Raw genomic sequence first — 16,398 nt, 5'->3', positions numbered from 1 at the left:
TACGCGGGCCTCTCACTGTTGTGGCCTCTCCCGTTGCGGAGCACAGGCTCCGGACGCGCAGGCTCAGTGGCCGTGGCTCACCGGCCCAGCCGCTCCGCGGCATGTGGGATCTTCCCGGACAGGGGCACGGACCCGTGTCCCCTGCATCGGCAGGCGGACTCTCAACCACTGCGCCACCAGGGAAGCCCAAGTATCAATATTCTTAACTACCAATTCTTGTCTTGCATTTGTAACTAAGGTTTAAAAACTGTAGCTGGTAGAAAAAGCTCAAGCTTTATTCTGATGTAATGGGCCTCATGTTGAAATGATTCAACAATCATTTATGGAGGGACTTTTCTGTGCAGATGTGCTAGGCACAGGGCAGTGGTGAAGAAGACCATCTCTGTCCCCAAGGATATTACAGTTCAGTAGTGGAGACTGAGCGATAAATGAACAGTTGCAGTATGGTTTGTTGAACCTGGCAAATTCCTTGATCTTCTGATCAAGACATGAGACTCTCATAAAGTTTGTTAAAATTAATTGAGATGGCGAATGTAAAGTACCTAGCTTAGAGCTCAACTTATGTAGCAGAAAGTACTACATGAGAGTGACACCTTACCTAGTCTTGGAGTGGGCTGGGTGGTGTCAGGAAAAGCTACTCAGAGGAGGTGGTGACTGTGATGGAAGCTGAATTCTGAATGATAAAGAAGAATGGTTGGGAGTAGGATGGTTGTCTTTGTTGTTTGGGCTTCTGTCTTTAACTGAACATTAAACTGCCTTGTTGATATGTCAGTATATTGTATGTAATGTCTCAAGAGCATGATAAGTAATGTTACACAGTGCTATTTTATATTAAGTATTACCCTTCATTTTCTTTCAGAGAATTAAAGATGGCAGCATAGTTGACTCAGTTAAAACAATCTGTGTGGGGGATCACATTGAAGCCATCAATGGAGAAACTATCCTTGGGTGGCGTCACTTTGATGTTGCTAAGAAGTTAAAGGAATTAAAAAAAGAGGAACTCTTTACCTTGAAGTTAATAGAACCTAAGAAGGCCTTTGGTAAGTCGGTTTGGCTTATCTTTCTCAGGGAAATGAGTACTGAGATATGGTGCCATGTGCTTTTGTATATCAGTTAAGAACGTAGGAAGTGATAGATAAGCTCTACCTATAAGGAAAACAACCATTGAAGGAGAAAAAGATTACCTAGAAGGACATTTTCTTAAAAAGACATTTTGGAGTTATAAAGTGTCATGTATAGTGACTCAATTTGCTCCAAGCTCGAAGAGCAGCACCTTGTATTGCGTTCATCTTGCTGAGCAGGGAGCTTTTTGACTGAGCTCTCTAAACAGTGGTATCTGTCACTCATGGACCTCAACAGCAAAAATTTTAGTTACACACAGAATTGGTATTTAAAGTAGTTATTTGGTCTATTTTAAAGACTGCCTTCAATACTTTTCCTCCATTGGCATTTTGAACTTGGCAGTGTGGGATGGTATGAAATTGCTTCTACTTTGGTGTGACATCTGTACTTGCTTGGTTTTAGCCATGGCAGCTGTGTTCCAACTGCTGTTCAAACCCCTAGGGCTATCTCATCCACAGGAGAATGTGCCAGCTTCTCTCTCACTGCCCAGAACTATTTTAATCAGCCAAATGATGGCCTAGTGTTCATCAGTGTTAAAATATCTTCAGCAGAATCATTCTCAGCCCGCCCTTGCTCATCTGTGACTCCACCCACCTTATGTTCTTTCTCCTTTGCTCACAAAACATAAATAGTCCTTATAGTTTGTCTCTAATGGCCTTTCTCAGGGCAGTTAATGACAATGATGGGTGAATGCAGTAGGTCTGGGCAATTACATTTCCCCACCCTAAGCAAGTAAGGGGCAGATCCTAGCCATACGAAATTGAAACACTTTCTCTGCTTTCAAGCGATTCTGTGCCATTTAATAGAAATGGAGTGTAGGTGGTATTGCTTGTGGATGACAGAGTTCCAAGAAGATGTAAGAAAAGGATGCCTTATGCCAGTAGTGCTCCTGGAGGGACCATTCTAGGAACCACTGCCGCAGATACTGTGGTTCTGCATGGTACATCACAGCATCTGAGCTCACTTCCCACAGAGGAAGGTGGGCCAGCACGCAGAGTTCTATCCAGCAGCCCCTTTTGAAATGGCTTTATTTGGTAACCAACTTCCCAGGTATCACAGCATATAAACTAATAGGATGTAGGCAGTTTGAAATAAAGAGTATCTGATTTAGGTGCTTTGTAAATCAAAGTTATTCTCTTAGTACAGCTCAAGAAATATAATTTCTTTCTACATTTATTTCTACCGTAGAATCTGTTTTCCAGAGTTGATCTCTTCCTGTTTTTCCTTGTCTGCATATAAACTGTGTGGTCCCTGTGTTTTTTTGTAGAAAGTTGCTGGTACACCTTAACTTGGATGTTAGGTTGGTAATAGTCTTGGACGTTACAGAGCTCATTGTATTTAGCTATTATTGTTCCATGATTAGATTTTTTCCTTCCATATTTGAGATACATGTATGGACTGGTGTACTTCACTGCCTTATGTGTCTGCAATGGCTGAACTTGCTCTTTTGCTTCATATGAATTCCATGGACAAATTTGAAAAGGATTTTCCTAATGGGGGTATATTATTTCAGGCAGCTCACATTCTGGTAGTATGAGTTAGGATACCTGGAGATTGATTTTGGGGCAGTGACAAGTTTTTATTTTCCATGGTTTCAATGGCAGCTTAACTCAATGTAACACCTGCTGGTCTACATGCATTTTTCACTCTGTAGATCAATGTTTGCCTCTGGGCCCTAGCCCGGGGATTTCTCTTAGAAGTAGGCCTTGCTTCTCTGCCCACCCTTCAGCCCTTAATTTTGGTGCCTATCTTTTTGACTCTAGGATAAAGGCAACGCTAGCTTGTTCCTTACCCTGTGGCCTTATTTCAGCACTTAGCTCTTTGCCAGGGAGGGAATATATATCAGGAGGCACTTGGGGGACCAATCTTGGCCCCATTCTCTCCACCCCAATCTTATCTTTTGCTATGTTTCCTTCCTTCCTGTGTTTTTCTAGCATTTTCACTGATTCATTGATTCAAATTTAAAGTCCTTCATCATCTGACTCTGTCATCATAGATTCCTACCGGGAGAAAGGGCCAGTCTACATGAGGCAGAATTGTCTTCTTTGCATTCAGATAGCTTCAGCCAAGATGGCCTAAGTGATTTCTTGGACTTAACCAAAAGCTGTCAGAAATAGCCACACACTCCAGTATCTTGAGATTTTCCTATCAGCTTCCCAAAGATTTAGCCTGGGGAGGCATGTGGACTGTGTCCCAAAATATAGGAGGGAATAATGTAGTTGGCTTCTTTGTGCTGGCATAGCAGGTATGATGAACACAACTTCTTAACCGCTGATGAGGGAATCCTTACTGCCTGTTTTATTTCCATATTTTACATCCACCACTACGCACACCCCACTTCTAGGGGCCACCATATGTGTCAAGATTCTTTGGGAGCTACAGAATAAGCACTATCTAATTTAAGGAAAAGACATTTTTGGGAAAGACTATCAAGTAGGTCTCAGAAACAAAGACAGTTTAATCAAGTCTTGGAAAGGTAGGAACTGAGGCTGTTTCAGGGATGTGTGAACCAGGAACCCTTCATGGTACTGGCTTAATTGACTCCCTCTGGTTATTTCTTGTCTTCATGTTACCCCACTTAGGATTCAGATTCCTGGGAGGGGGTTACTTATTAGGTCGTGTGTCTGTCTTGATAGTGGGGAAGGCAGACTACATAACTGACAGGCCCACCAAAATCACACAGAACAGTGAAGGGGAGGAAGTTTCCTTTTGGGTAGGAAAAGGCAGATGTCCATTTAACCATTTCTCTAAGCTTTTACATCTTGTTCTTTAGGTAGAGAAGTGTTTGTTTTCTCTTGACTTTGAATCTGACTCTATCCATGCATGGTGCTGTCAGTCTGGTGTATCAGAATGAGTCTGGAGGGAGGAGGGTATTGTCAACTGGCTTTGGGTGTCTAGTCTTAAGGATTTTATTATTCTACTAAGTTTTGGGTGCTATATAGATGGCTGTTTGGCAGTGGGCTATCTGGAGACCATGACAGTATCTAACTTTCTTTCAGGGAAAGGCTAAAGCCATATTCTTCTTGGTGCTGGCCACCAAATTTGGAAGGGACCTCACTCCATAGATTTGGACTACACTCCTGGAAGGTCCTTCATTTATGTATCCAACAAATAATTTGAGAATCTGCTGTGTTCCAGGTACTCTGCTATGCCTAGCAGATACTAAGAAAAAAAGACTAAGTTATAGCTCCTGCCTCTTGAGAAGCTCACAGTCTAGTAGGAAGCTGTTATGGACTGAATTGTGTCCCCCTAAAATTTGTATGTTGAAGTCCTAATCTCCAGTACCTCAGAATGTGACAATATTTGGAGATAGGATCTTTAAAGAGGTAACTAAGTTAAAATGAGGTCATCAGGGTGGCCCCCTGGTCCAATATGACTGGTGTATTTACAAGAAGAGAAAAATTGGACATGGAGACATACATGTAGGGGGCGAATGCCTTGTGAACATGAAGACAGCCAACTGCAAGCCAAGGAGAGAGGCCTCAGAAGAAAGTAACCCTGGTAACAGACGTCTAGCCCCCATAACTGTAGGAAAATAAGTTTTTGTTGTTTAAGCCATGTGGTCCTTTGTTATGGCAGCCCCAGGAAACTAATACAGAGGCCAAGAAGCAAATAAAGAAAATACAGTGCAAGTTATTTGACTATGGCAGTAGATCTTGGACTTCCTGACAATATAGAAGGTATAGGTCGGGTGTCTTAGCAGTCCTTTGGGCTTGGGCAGATGGCAAGAACTTACCAATATGTTTTCATTCAATGAATATTTGAGTAATTAGTATATACTGGTCTTAGGGTGCTAGTTGCTGGGATAAGAGTCACTGTTTATCGAGAAACTACTGTGTTCCATCACCATACTACATACTTGGTATTCCATAAATAAGATCCAGTTCTTGCCTTCAAGAAATGCATGTCTAGGGACTTCCCTGGTGGTGCAGTGGTTAAGAGTCCACCTGCCGGTTCAGGGGACACGGGTTCAATCCCTGGTCCGGGAAGATCCCATATGCCGCGGAACAACTAAGCCCATGCGCCACAACTACTGAGCTTGCCCTCTAGAGCCTGCAAGCCACAACTACTGAAGCCCGCGTGCCGCAACTACTGAGGCCCGTGCTCTGCAACAAGAGAAGCCACCACAGTGAGAAGCCCGCGCACCGCAACGAAGAGTAGCCCCCGCTCACTGCAACTAGAGAAAGCCCGCGCAGCAGCAAAGACCCAACAGAGCCAAAAAAAAAAAAAGAAGAAAAGAAAAAAAAAAACTCATGTCTGGTGAATTGGAGAAGAGATGGATATGAAAACATTTCAGTAAAGGGTGTTAGAGGTGATAGAATGTACTGGAGGTCTAAAAGTGGGATGCATCAAACCAACCAAGGAGTTTAGGAAAAGCTTCCTGGAGAAGGAGTTTGAGCTGAATCCTAAGAGGCTTACTCAATGAACAGATCAGGGAAGGTTGTCCTAGGGAGTAGGAATAGAATAAACAAAGGTGCAGAAGCATGAAGCAGTATCATATATCTTAGAATATGATGTATGTGGGTGTGATTGGAATAGAGGTTGTAGGTGGTGGTGTGGCAAGAGACAAAGCCCAAGAGTCAGTGGGCACCAAATTATCAACGGCCTTGTGTATATAGATAAAGAGTGGACAGTGGAGAACCACTGAAGAGGTTTAGGCAGGGGAGAAGCATAATGAGACCTGGATTTTAGAGAGGTATTTTGGAGACTATGTCAGAGAGGTAGGGTATGAGTACAAGGTCAGGAAGTCAATAAAGACTCTATTGTGTTGAGGAGAAGCAAGATGAAATCCGGAGACAGTGCCAGTAGGCACGGAGATAAGAAATGGTTCTGAGGATTAGATGGTGGTGTGCTGGAGCCATTAGTGCCCATCTCTTTTCAATTCCATGTTCAGTGGCATCAAGTCGGTTGCTTGAAATTGGCTCTGGTGCGGTATTTGCGTCACAGAAATAGAGAAGGGCTGCAAGTCAGGGCTTTTTTTTTTTTTTTTTTTTTTTATTTAACCTGGAAAGGTGACTGTTAAACATTTACCTGCATACCATTGAATATTAAGAAGGTAAAATTGGTAACGCATTGGAGGTTGAGGTATAGGAAAAGAAGTTGCAAATGATGATCCACAGATTTGTGGATTGTGTGTGGTGCTATTCCTTGAGAGGAGGAAAACTGGAAAAGAAAGATTTGGGTGAGGAGGCAGGGAGGAGAGATTGTACTTACAGTACAATTTTGGGCCTTAAGAGTTTGAAATCTGTGGGACAGTTCAGTTGGAAATGCGTTAGATGTAGATGGGCATTTGGAATTGGGGCCTAGGGAATGGGATTTCTGAGTAACTTGAGGCCATGGAAGTAGATCCAGTTACTCAGAGTAATAAGAGAAAAAGGCCAAAAAGAGAGCTGTGGGGGAACCCCAGCATTCAAGGGATAGAAAGAGAAGGAGTCAGCACAGTGAGGAATGGCTGGACTTGGAAGAGCCAGCTTCTGGGTGGCCTTTACCCAAGCACTCAAGGAACAAGTCACTTGTCCCAAGAGCAGCTGCGCCATCGCAGCTTTCCTAAGTTGGCTACGGAACTCTGAGGGAGGAATAAACGCTATTATAAAACATACCCTCAGAATCTCCTCTGCTGGTTTAAATAGCTGTTTTTCAGCCAGTAGGTCTCAACTAGTGTGTTTGGAACAAAAAGTAGAATAGAACTGAAAATTTCATAGTGCTTTGTGCCTAGTAAGGATAAGCATTGTTTCAGTTTCAGTGTTTCCATGTATGCATATGGGTGTCTCAGATATATAATATATGTCATGATATAATGTATTATATATATTTCTCACTGTGTGTCACAGCAAAAAAAACCCACAGAAAACAAAAAACAAAAACATTTGAAAGCTGGTTTAAATGACCCCCTTGTTGAAAACTTGTAATTTAATGGGAAATCTTATTCATACCTAACATGGTTTCTCCTGGTCAGCTGCATTCCGATCCAAATTTTCCATCTTCTAGCCATGAGTTGATGGCAGCCTTCCCAGTTCTTATCAAGTATCGGCTGGAATGTCTCTAGTGGTAATTTTTTAGGGCATGGCTCACTTCCTTTTCTCTTTTGCCAGTGAAAAGGAACATGTCTCCACAATGAGCTCAACCCTTCAGAGTTTGTCCTGTAAACCTAGATTTTCCCAGGGCTGTGAAAATTCATTCTTCCATTTAACTGGCTGAAGGATCAGACTAGTTCAACTGGTTTGTTTTCTTACGAGGCCTTTTAATTTTTAAATGTTATGAGGCCTTGATTCAGTTTTATTTAGATGAGTCTCCACTTAACTTATCCTGGAGAATTTCTTTAATTTGTAATTGTTCCACTTTATGGAAAGAGGTTTGTGGAAGGAGGTTATGAAATGTATCAGTAAAGTGTTTTGAAGACAGAAAGGGAGTTGAAAGAATGTTGGCCTCCTAAAGCATCGATAGTCTCTGTTTTGGGGTTAGATTTTGTTACAGATCTCTGGGCTATGTCTTCTTTTGGAGACCTCATTTCTGTGCTATGTGCCCATCAGAATAGGATGTTCAGTATGTGAAGTACGTCCGATTCCCTTGAGTCATTCACAGCTGGAAAACTTTTACCTCATCTTCGTGATTCAGCTTAACTGATGTGCTCATTTTCAAAGACTAAGTCTATTTGCTATTAAGAGAAACTTTGGCTTTTAAGTATTATGACTTCTTAGATAGACACTTCAGACATTTAAAAAATACTCTCTACTATTCATGCTATTTCGAGTGAACATTTTTCAAGCAACAGTGCTTTTGGTACTTTTTTTTTCTTTCTTAATTAATTCATTAATTATTTTTGGCTGCGTTGGGTCTCCGTTACTGCGCCTGGGCTTTCTCTAGTTGCGGCGAGCGGGGGCTACTCTTTGTTGCGGTGCGCGGGCTTCTCATTGAGGTACCTTCTCTTGTTGTGGAGCACGGGCTCTAGGCGCTTGAGCTTCAGTAGTTGTGGCGCACGGGCTCTAGAGCACAGGCTCAGTAGCTGTGGCACACGGGCTTAGTTGCTCCGTGGCATGTGAGATCTTCGCGGACTAGGGTTCGAACCCATGTCCCCTGCGTTGGCAGGCGGGTTCTTAACCACTGTACCACCAGGGAAGTCCAGTACTTTTATATATACTGAATTCTACTAAATATCCTGTAGACTATGAAAAAAGTTACAAAAGGGACAACAAAGTGTAAGTAGTTAAGTACGTAGACTCTGCCACATATGGGCTGTGTGTTAATGTGACATTGGGTGAATTAACCTTTCTGTGCTTTGGTTTCCTCACACAAAAAGTAAAGATAATAGTATCGGCCACATTGGGCTGTTGTGAGGATTAAATGATTAAACACAAAAACAATCAGAACAGTCCCTGGTGCATATAAGTCTTTGGTGGAAGTTAGCTGCTATTATTACTGTTGACACTATCTTGAAGGTGTAGCCCTTTCTTTAAGGAGTAATTTTAGAAACAGGATGAACCGCACATGAAGCAAGACAGACAATGTGGGTGAGTTGGTGATTAGCAAATATTTGTTGAGAACTCTGGCACTCTTCCGGATCCTGGAAAGACAGATGGTAAATCACATCTCATATCAAATAATGAACTATATCAGTATGTCATTGTCACAGCTGCCGTTCACTTTTCTAAGTACTTTCTAAGTCGGAAATAATTTAATCCTTACAGCCATTCTAAAAAGTTAAGCAGTCTGTCCAAGATTTTAGAGTTAGCTAGTGAGGTAGCTAGGGAGGTAGGCTTAGAGTTAGAGTTAGTTAGGGAGGTAGGCTTCTAACCTCTGTTAGTTAGCTAGTGAGGTAGCTAGGGAGGTAGGCTTAGAGTTAGAGTTAGCTAGGGAGGTAGGCTTCTAACCCCTGCAGCGAGCCTCCAGAGCCAGCCCCTAACAGCTGTTATGGATGAGTCAGCATGTTTACTGTCCTCAAGGAGCTTGCAATTTACATAAGGAGGCAGATATATTAAGAATCAGGTAGTTTGGGCTTCCCTGGTGGCGCAGTGGTTGAGAGTTCGCCTGCCGATGCAAGGGACACGGGTTCGTGCCCCGGTTCGGGAAGATCCCACGGCCTAGCCGCTGAGCCTGCGCGTCCAGAGCCTGTGCTCCGCAACGGGAGAGGCCACAACAGTGCCCCCCCCCCCGAAAAAAAGAATTAGGTAGTTTATCAATAGCCGTAATAGCTACCATTTGAAGCAATTGCTCATTAGAAGCAATATGGTATAATGGTTAAAGGTATAGATTCTGAGCCACACTGCTTGGGTTGAATTCCTACCTCTGCTGCTTACTTCCTATGTGATCTTGGACTACTTACTTACTCCCTCTATGCCTGTTTACTTATCCATAAAATGTTGTGGGGATTGAATGTGTTAATATACGTAAAGCACTTAGAATAGTGCTTGGCACACAGTGCTGCATAAATGTAAGTCATTGCTACTAGGACTTCTATTCTGGCCTGATTCAATCCTTGTGTCATTCCTATGAAGATTTCCTAGGTAAGTAAACTGAGGCTTTGGGCAGTTAAATACCTCCCTGAGGTCATTCAGTGCAAGTATAGTACTCCATTCCTGTTTGCTCCTGAGGCTTCTGCGCCTAACAGTATGTGTTACTGCCTCTTAGACTATAATGCAAACCATATGATATGTGCTGTAATGCAGATTTAAACAAAGGGTAGTTCATCTGAGAGCTGATTTGTCCATGACGGAGAAGGGTTCTGAAGCTGAGAGTGAGGGAGGCTGGGAGCAGTGGTAAGATTGCGAAGGAATTTTCCCAAAGTGATAAGCCACGGGACAGATGGCTTATATAGCATGTCCCACCAGTATCAAGGACCAGTGTCTCATTCCCATGTAACTCCCCATGAGAAGTGATAGGACTCCTGATAGAGTTGCAAAGGGATATCAGGGCTGTGAGAGCTGTGACCTTGCCATCTGAGGTGAAAGAGCCCCTGTGCCCTGGGCTTGGACACACTGACTTGGAGGTCAAGCTTCAGAGTAGGATCTGTGCTGGACTGAGCACCATATCAGCCCTCTGGATCCCGAGAAGGGGAGACTCCCAAAGCAAAGGCCAAGACTCAGTTTCTCACCAAACCTGTGGAGTGAGGGGCTGCCAATCAGATTCAACCTGACATTTCTTTTCTCCAGAACTGTGGAGCAAAAATTTAAATCCACTACAGACGTTTAAGTGGGTGTTTAAAGAGGGGAAAGATATGAGTAGGTGAGAAAGATTCCTGAAGAAGATTGCACTTGAACTTGGCCTTGCAGGATGGCAGGGGAAGTACAGACAAGGAAGGAGGGTTTCCTGTGGAAAAGAGTCTTGGAGGGACTGCAGCAAATCAGGCTGCAAAAACAGCTCCAGGGCTTCCCTGGTGGCGCAGTGGTTGGGAGTCCGCCTGCCGATGCAGGGGACGCGGGTTCGTGCCCCGGTCCGGGAGGATCCCACGTGCCGCGGAGCGGCTGGGCCCGTGAGCCATGGCCGCTGAGCCTGCGCGTCCGGAGCCTGTGCTCCGCAACGGGGGAGGCCACAACGGTGAGAGGCCCGCGTACCTCAAAAAAACCCAAAAAAACAACAACAACAAACAGCTCCAGGCCATGTTAAGAAGACCTCTGAAAACTAGGTGGGGAACCTGAGCTTGTTGGAGAGGATAATAGGGAATCATGGAGATATTAGAACTAAAGAATGAAATGATGAAATAGACTTTGGGGAGTTAAGCCCGGAGGAGGAATGTTGGCTGTATTTGATTAGAGGAGAAACCACGTCAGAAGCTGCTGCAGTAGTCCAGGAGGAAATAATAAGGGCTGGGATCGGAGGTAGCAGTGGGAATTTGCATGAAAGAAGAAAGCCTGAGTAATACTGCAGAGGCACAGCTAGAGGTTAGAGATGGGTTGATGCACTTTAGCTAAAAGAGGGAGACAGAAGGTTTGGAAGAAGCAAATGTAACCCCAGGTTTCTATCGTTGAAGCCTGTGATAAAAGTGATCATTGGAAATGGGGCCATTGGATGTAGTAATGGTTTGGGAGAAAGTCAGGGAGAGAAGTTTAATTTTAGATGTATTGCATTTTATGTGAGAGTGGCACTCTCATGTATTTTTTGGCAAAGATTTAAAGCACTCACAGTGACAAATTTGGGGGCTAGAACATGCCACTTAATCATCTTTTCATGTCATAGAGTTTGTTCTGCCTTTCTTATATCTAGCTAGACATTGGTTTGGCATTTACCACAAAAATACTATGGAAGAAGATAAATGAAGAGCCAAGTTCTCTTTTGTGGGGTGTGGCAGATGTGTTAGATGAATGCTGGGTGTAACCGATAAATGTGTTTTCAGTGTAAAGGCTCAGCTGCAAAAAGACCCAGCCTAAATATTCACTCTTTTCTCCTCTAGCTATAAACTCTGTCTAAGGGAAAACTTATTAAATGCTCATGTTTTTAATCTGAGAAAGGTGAAATTATTATAATCTATAATACTGAAAGCTCTGTAATCTGTATTTCCCATGTCACTTACCCTAAACAGTGATTGATTTCTCTTAGAACTACAATGTTTAAGGAGCCTTTAGAATTAATAACAACCATGAGTGGAAGGTAGATAATAGTTCTCAGCTGTTTGTAAGCTTAATAATTAAAATAGCCATGTGGGATGAAGGGGTCAAAACTGATGCTAACATGGAAGTGGCTTCCTTAATATGGTAGAACAGTGTGAAGATAATATAACTTATTGGTATAATTGCTCTTTTTCTAATAATACACATTCTTCCCATCGTATAATGGGAAGTGTCATGTAATTGTAAGAAAATGGATCTGACAAATTATACTCAAAATTGTCAGAGTATGCCTTCAGAAAAAGGTAAGCAGATAAACAGTTCCCTTTGTGTATGGGAAAATGTTTGATATAGTAAGTGAAAAAAAAGACAGATTACAAAACAATGTACAGTAATATCCCGTTTTTTGTAGAAAACTATCTTTACACCTAGAAGAAGTGACTTGCAGTATATGTATATTGAAATGTTAACAGTTATCTCTGGTGGTGTGTTTATGAATGACTTGTTTCTTTAGGTTTCTCATGTTTCTCACGTTTTAAATACAAAATATTAACTTTTATAACCAGAAAACAATTATTTAAAAAAAAAGTCTAGCATTCCTAGTCTAGGAAGTAGAGAAACGGAATCATTTCACTTTTAGTAGCTTTATAATTTTTAACTGTATGATCATACTCATTTTAAACAGCTTTCTTTAACATTATCTTAAACGGTTCCATGTTAGAAATGTGGTAGATTACATTGTTTCAACTTTTTAAATTGACAGGATTGTGTTTTTTTTTATATGAACTAGACATTTTATTTTATTTTATTTATTTATTTATGTTTATTTTTGGCTGCCTTGGGTCTTTGTTGCTGTGCGCGGGCTTTCCCTAGTTGCGGAGAGTGGGGCCTACTCTTTGTTGCGGTGCTCAGGCTTCTCATTGGGTGGCTTCTCTTGTTGTGGAACACGGGATCTAGGCGCGTGGGCTTCAGTAGTTGTGGCACTCGGGCTCAGTAGTTGTGGCTCATGGGCTCTACAGTGCAGGCTGAGTAGTTGTGGCGCATGGGCTTAGTTGCGCCATGGCACGTGGGATCTTCCATGAGCAGGGCTCGAACCCTTGTCTCCTGCATTGGCAGGCAGATTCTTAACCACTGCGCCACCAGGGAAGCCCGGCAGGATTGTTTTTGTAACTACTAAACTTTTTAAAAGGTGGAGGAAAAATATGTGTAATAAACCATGGATAAAAGTGAACAAGTTTTGATTTTTGAATTCCCATAAAATCATACTATGGAATAAAATAAGTATAAAAGGATAAAAATACTTTAGCCATCCTTTTAACTTCCTCGTGTTAGAGTCCTGAGTTTTGTAATATTTTTGGTGACACAGTCCCCTCTGGATTAAAATTATCCCAGAGATGCACAATAAATTTTGCCTGTCATTTCAGGGAGTTATGAAAATAGGGTTGAGTTTTTCTCAAATGACACCTTACCTGAAGAACAAGATGATTTTGGGCATAGTTATTTCCCTTCTGACACTTGTCTTACACTGTTCAGTCTCATCAAAGGAACAGTTAAGAGCAACTTTGTGTAGCCTTTTTTTTTTTTTTTTTTTTTGGGTGGATTGGGTCATGTGTTGCCAGCCCTTTTGATCCGATAGCCACCTTGTGTATGTGGCATCCACTTATCTCCTTTTCCTTCTTATCCGCCCCAGCACCCTACCAGCTCGATCAAAACAAAAAAAACCACATAGTTATTCTAAAGAAGTCTGAAGAATGTTGGAGAGAGGAAGGAGACATAGAAAAAGAGAATGAATAGTTAAAGTTTTAAATTCTGGGGCAAAGCTAGATTTTATGTCAGCTACTCTGAGAGAGGGGTGAGGGGAGAGAGAGAGAGAGAGGGAGGGAGGGAGTGTCAGGGGTCGAGGTAGGGAAGGGAGCACACCAGCTGTTTATGGACAGTGCCATTTATGTATGTCCAGGCATTGGAAGGTCTCTTTAGAAGGGTTGCTTCATTGCTCAGACACAATTCTGTACCTGTGAGGTATCTTTCACTTGGAAACAGTGGAAAACCTTACGACCCTGGCTAATGCAGAAAAGGGAAGCTTATAAATCAACCATCCGTGAGTGATGCTGGCATTAACAAAGCTCTATGTAGGGCCTGTACAATGTGATCAGGACCCCGTTTCTTGCCCTTCCTTTCTGCTCTGCTGCCTGAGGCATCAGCTTCATCCTCCATATATCCTTAACGTATCCCAAGATGGTGATCAGCAATGGCTGGGACCATGTGCTTCCTTATTTACATAGAACAGAAAAAGAGAGTGTCCTTGCCTCAGAATTTCTAGCAAAAGTCCTTAGATTTTTTTCTGACTTACCTTTGTTCACATGTCCACCTCTGAAACAATCACTCTGATGAAGGGGATCAGTTAGCTTGGCCCATTCGTGTGTCCCATCCCCGAAGCTGGGAGCAATCAGCTTCCCCTGAACCACAGTGATCCTCATGACCACTGGGTACTGAGAAGACAGCCAACTAATGTCTGTTACCGATGGCAACTCATAATCTTTAATAGAATATAAAATCAGGCAGTGGCTCTGGGGTAGCCCAGCTCTACCACTTACCGGTTGTCTATGACCTTGATGAAATCATCTTACTTCTCCAAGCCTCAACTGTAAGTTTAGTTGTAAAATTAGAGTAATACCTACCTTGTAATAGTGTTGTGAAGATTAAATAAAACAACTTATCAAGAATTTCTAGTACCTGGGACATATTAAATGATCAGTTAAAAAGTTACCTTTAATTTTCCCAGATGATCTATGTTTTTGCCCCTACATTAATTATAGTGTAGATGTATGTGTGTATATTTATTCCTTTGAAATAAGACTGCAGTCTAAGAATAACACTAGTATATGAAACAGCATATAACGCTTTATAGCCATATGTAGTGAAAAATTCTATACCTTGAGAGATTGTCTGAAAATGAGGGCAGAGAGCTACAAACCCCAAAGTAAAGTTGTCGACCCTAATTATTATTGTTTTGTAGGCATGCGTCAGTCTCCAAGAGAAACTTAAAATTTGAATTTTGATGAGAAATCACCCAACTTTTAAAAGTTGGCAACTAATTTAAAAAATCTGAAAACGTTGCGCACTTCACAAACATGTCTGTGGACCACATGTCACTGAACTACGTGTTTGCAGCCTTGGACTGTGAGAATTATCCTTTGTGCCCAAGTCCTTTTCTCTGGTATCCATGCGCACTAAACTTCTCAGATACCCAATGGGAAGAAAGTTTCAAGTGAATTATTCCCAAGAGGGGTAGAGGCCTGGTAAACTGAGAGTCACCCAGTTGGAGGGACTCTAAAACATCAACTCTCCACTCCTTGCTTTTGGAGTCTTGGAACTCATGGCCTGGAGCATGATCCCTTCCCCTTTTCCCACGTAGCCTTGCTGTCTTAGACCTTCATGGCTGGGTCTCTGCTTGGACATTTTCCCCAGGAAGTTTTGGGTTCATGAGAATGAAGCATGGCAGCCCACTTGGACCTTTGATACCATCCCTCCCTATGATTAATACATTGATGTATGATGTCTGTTCTTGTGAATTTGGTTAGTGTGAATCAATCCCTAAGACTCAGGTCAGTTCTGGGAACACCGGAAAAAAGCATTTCTGGGCCTGCAGTGCTGAAGGTCATTGGTATACACATCCTGCAAAGTCCTGCCTGAGTTGCCATATGGCCACCATTTTTGATGCTGTCGAACTCTAGAGGTGGAAATTATAGAAATGGATTAGTGAATTTGGTGAAGTAACTTAGTTCACCTACATGGGTGGTTAGGGGAGGGGGACTCTAAGTTTCCAGGTTGGAGTGTTGATGTGTCTGCCCTCTTGCCCACATGGTGTCATGTAACTCTTAACAGGACGTTTTGAATGGGGGGGTCAGAGGTCCAATGAGATGGACACTGGAGGGCCCCCACTGCTGAGTGCCCCCCCGCCGAGGAGCTGGGCTTAAACTCAGCCACTTTGGCGAACCTGAGTAGGGTAATGGGTCATCTGTTGTTTCTACTCCCCTGTAAATGGAAGGGGGGAAAAAATCACAGTTCTATAGAAGATAGAATAAAAAGGAGACCTTTGTATTTGAAGTGACAGTTTCCTGAACCTTTGAAGAGAGAGTTCTGCATGTTTCTCATCCTGGGAAAACCAGTGCAAATGGTTTTGTTGGGGAGAGCATGGGAAGAGCAGATGGCTGTCTCTCCAGTGTGGACTGTATCAGCAGAAGCAAGTCCAACAGCAGTAGCAGCTCTCTGTGTATGAAGCAGACCACTGGGCAAAGCACCTTTCATACGGCAGCCATTTGAATGCTTAAGACAGCGTCCTATGTAGGTAGTGTTACCGAGAGGTCGGCCTCTCTGTACACGAGTGAATCAAGTCTTGGAGAGAGTTCTGGGTGAAGTCGAAAAGTATAGCTTTATTGCTTTGCCAGGCAAAGGGGGACACAGCGGGCTCCTGCCTTGAAAAACTGTGTGTCCCAACCCGGGAGGATTTGATGAGGGTTTTATAACAGTGGTTCAAAGGTGGGGGTCTCTGACAAGATTAAGGTTGAGCAGGGCCTGCACGCCCTTAATCTCAGCTCAGGTGGTCGCCTAATCTTGTTTTTTTTTTTTTTTTTTTTTGTGCGGTACGGGGGCCTATCACTGTTGTGGCCTCTCCCGTTGCGGAGCACAGGCTCCGGACGTGCAGGCTCAGTGGCCATGGATCAAAGGCCCCGCCGCT

At 42.8% G+C, this 16,398-nt stretch overlaps 1 protein-coding gene across 1 annotated transcript in view; it reads left to right on the top strand.

Annotated features, from left to right (window-relative positions):
- GIPC2 (GIPC PDZ domain containing family member 2) overlaps window positions 1-16,398 on the top strand; it is an 85,588-nt gene that overhangs the window by 36,787 nt on the left and 32,403 nt on the right. Inside the window, exon 3 of the mRNA XM_007458707.1 lies at window positions 860-1,040. Coding sequence (XP_007458769.1) covers window positions 860-1,040 — 181 coding nt within the window. The remainder of the gene's footprint in view (window positions 1-859; window positions 1,041-16,398) is intronic.

This window comes from Lipotes vexillifer, unplaced genomic scaffold (assembly GCF_000442215.2).
Source record: "Lipotes vexillifer unplaced genomic scaffold, Lipotes_vexillifer_v1.1 scaffold419, whole genome shotgun sequence".
NCBI classification, from domain to species: Eukaryota; Metazoa; Chordata; class Mammalia; order Artiodactyla; family Lipotidae; genus Lipotes; species Lipotes vexillifer.
Note: the sequence above shows the minus strand (reverse complement) of the source record. Positions and strands in the feature narration are given on the sequence as shown.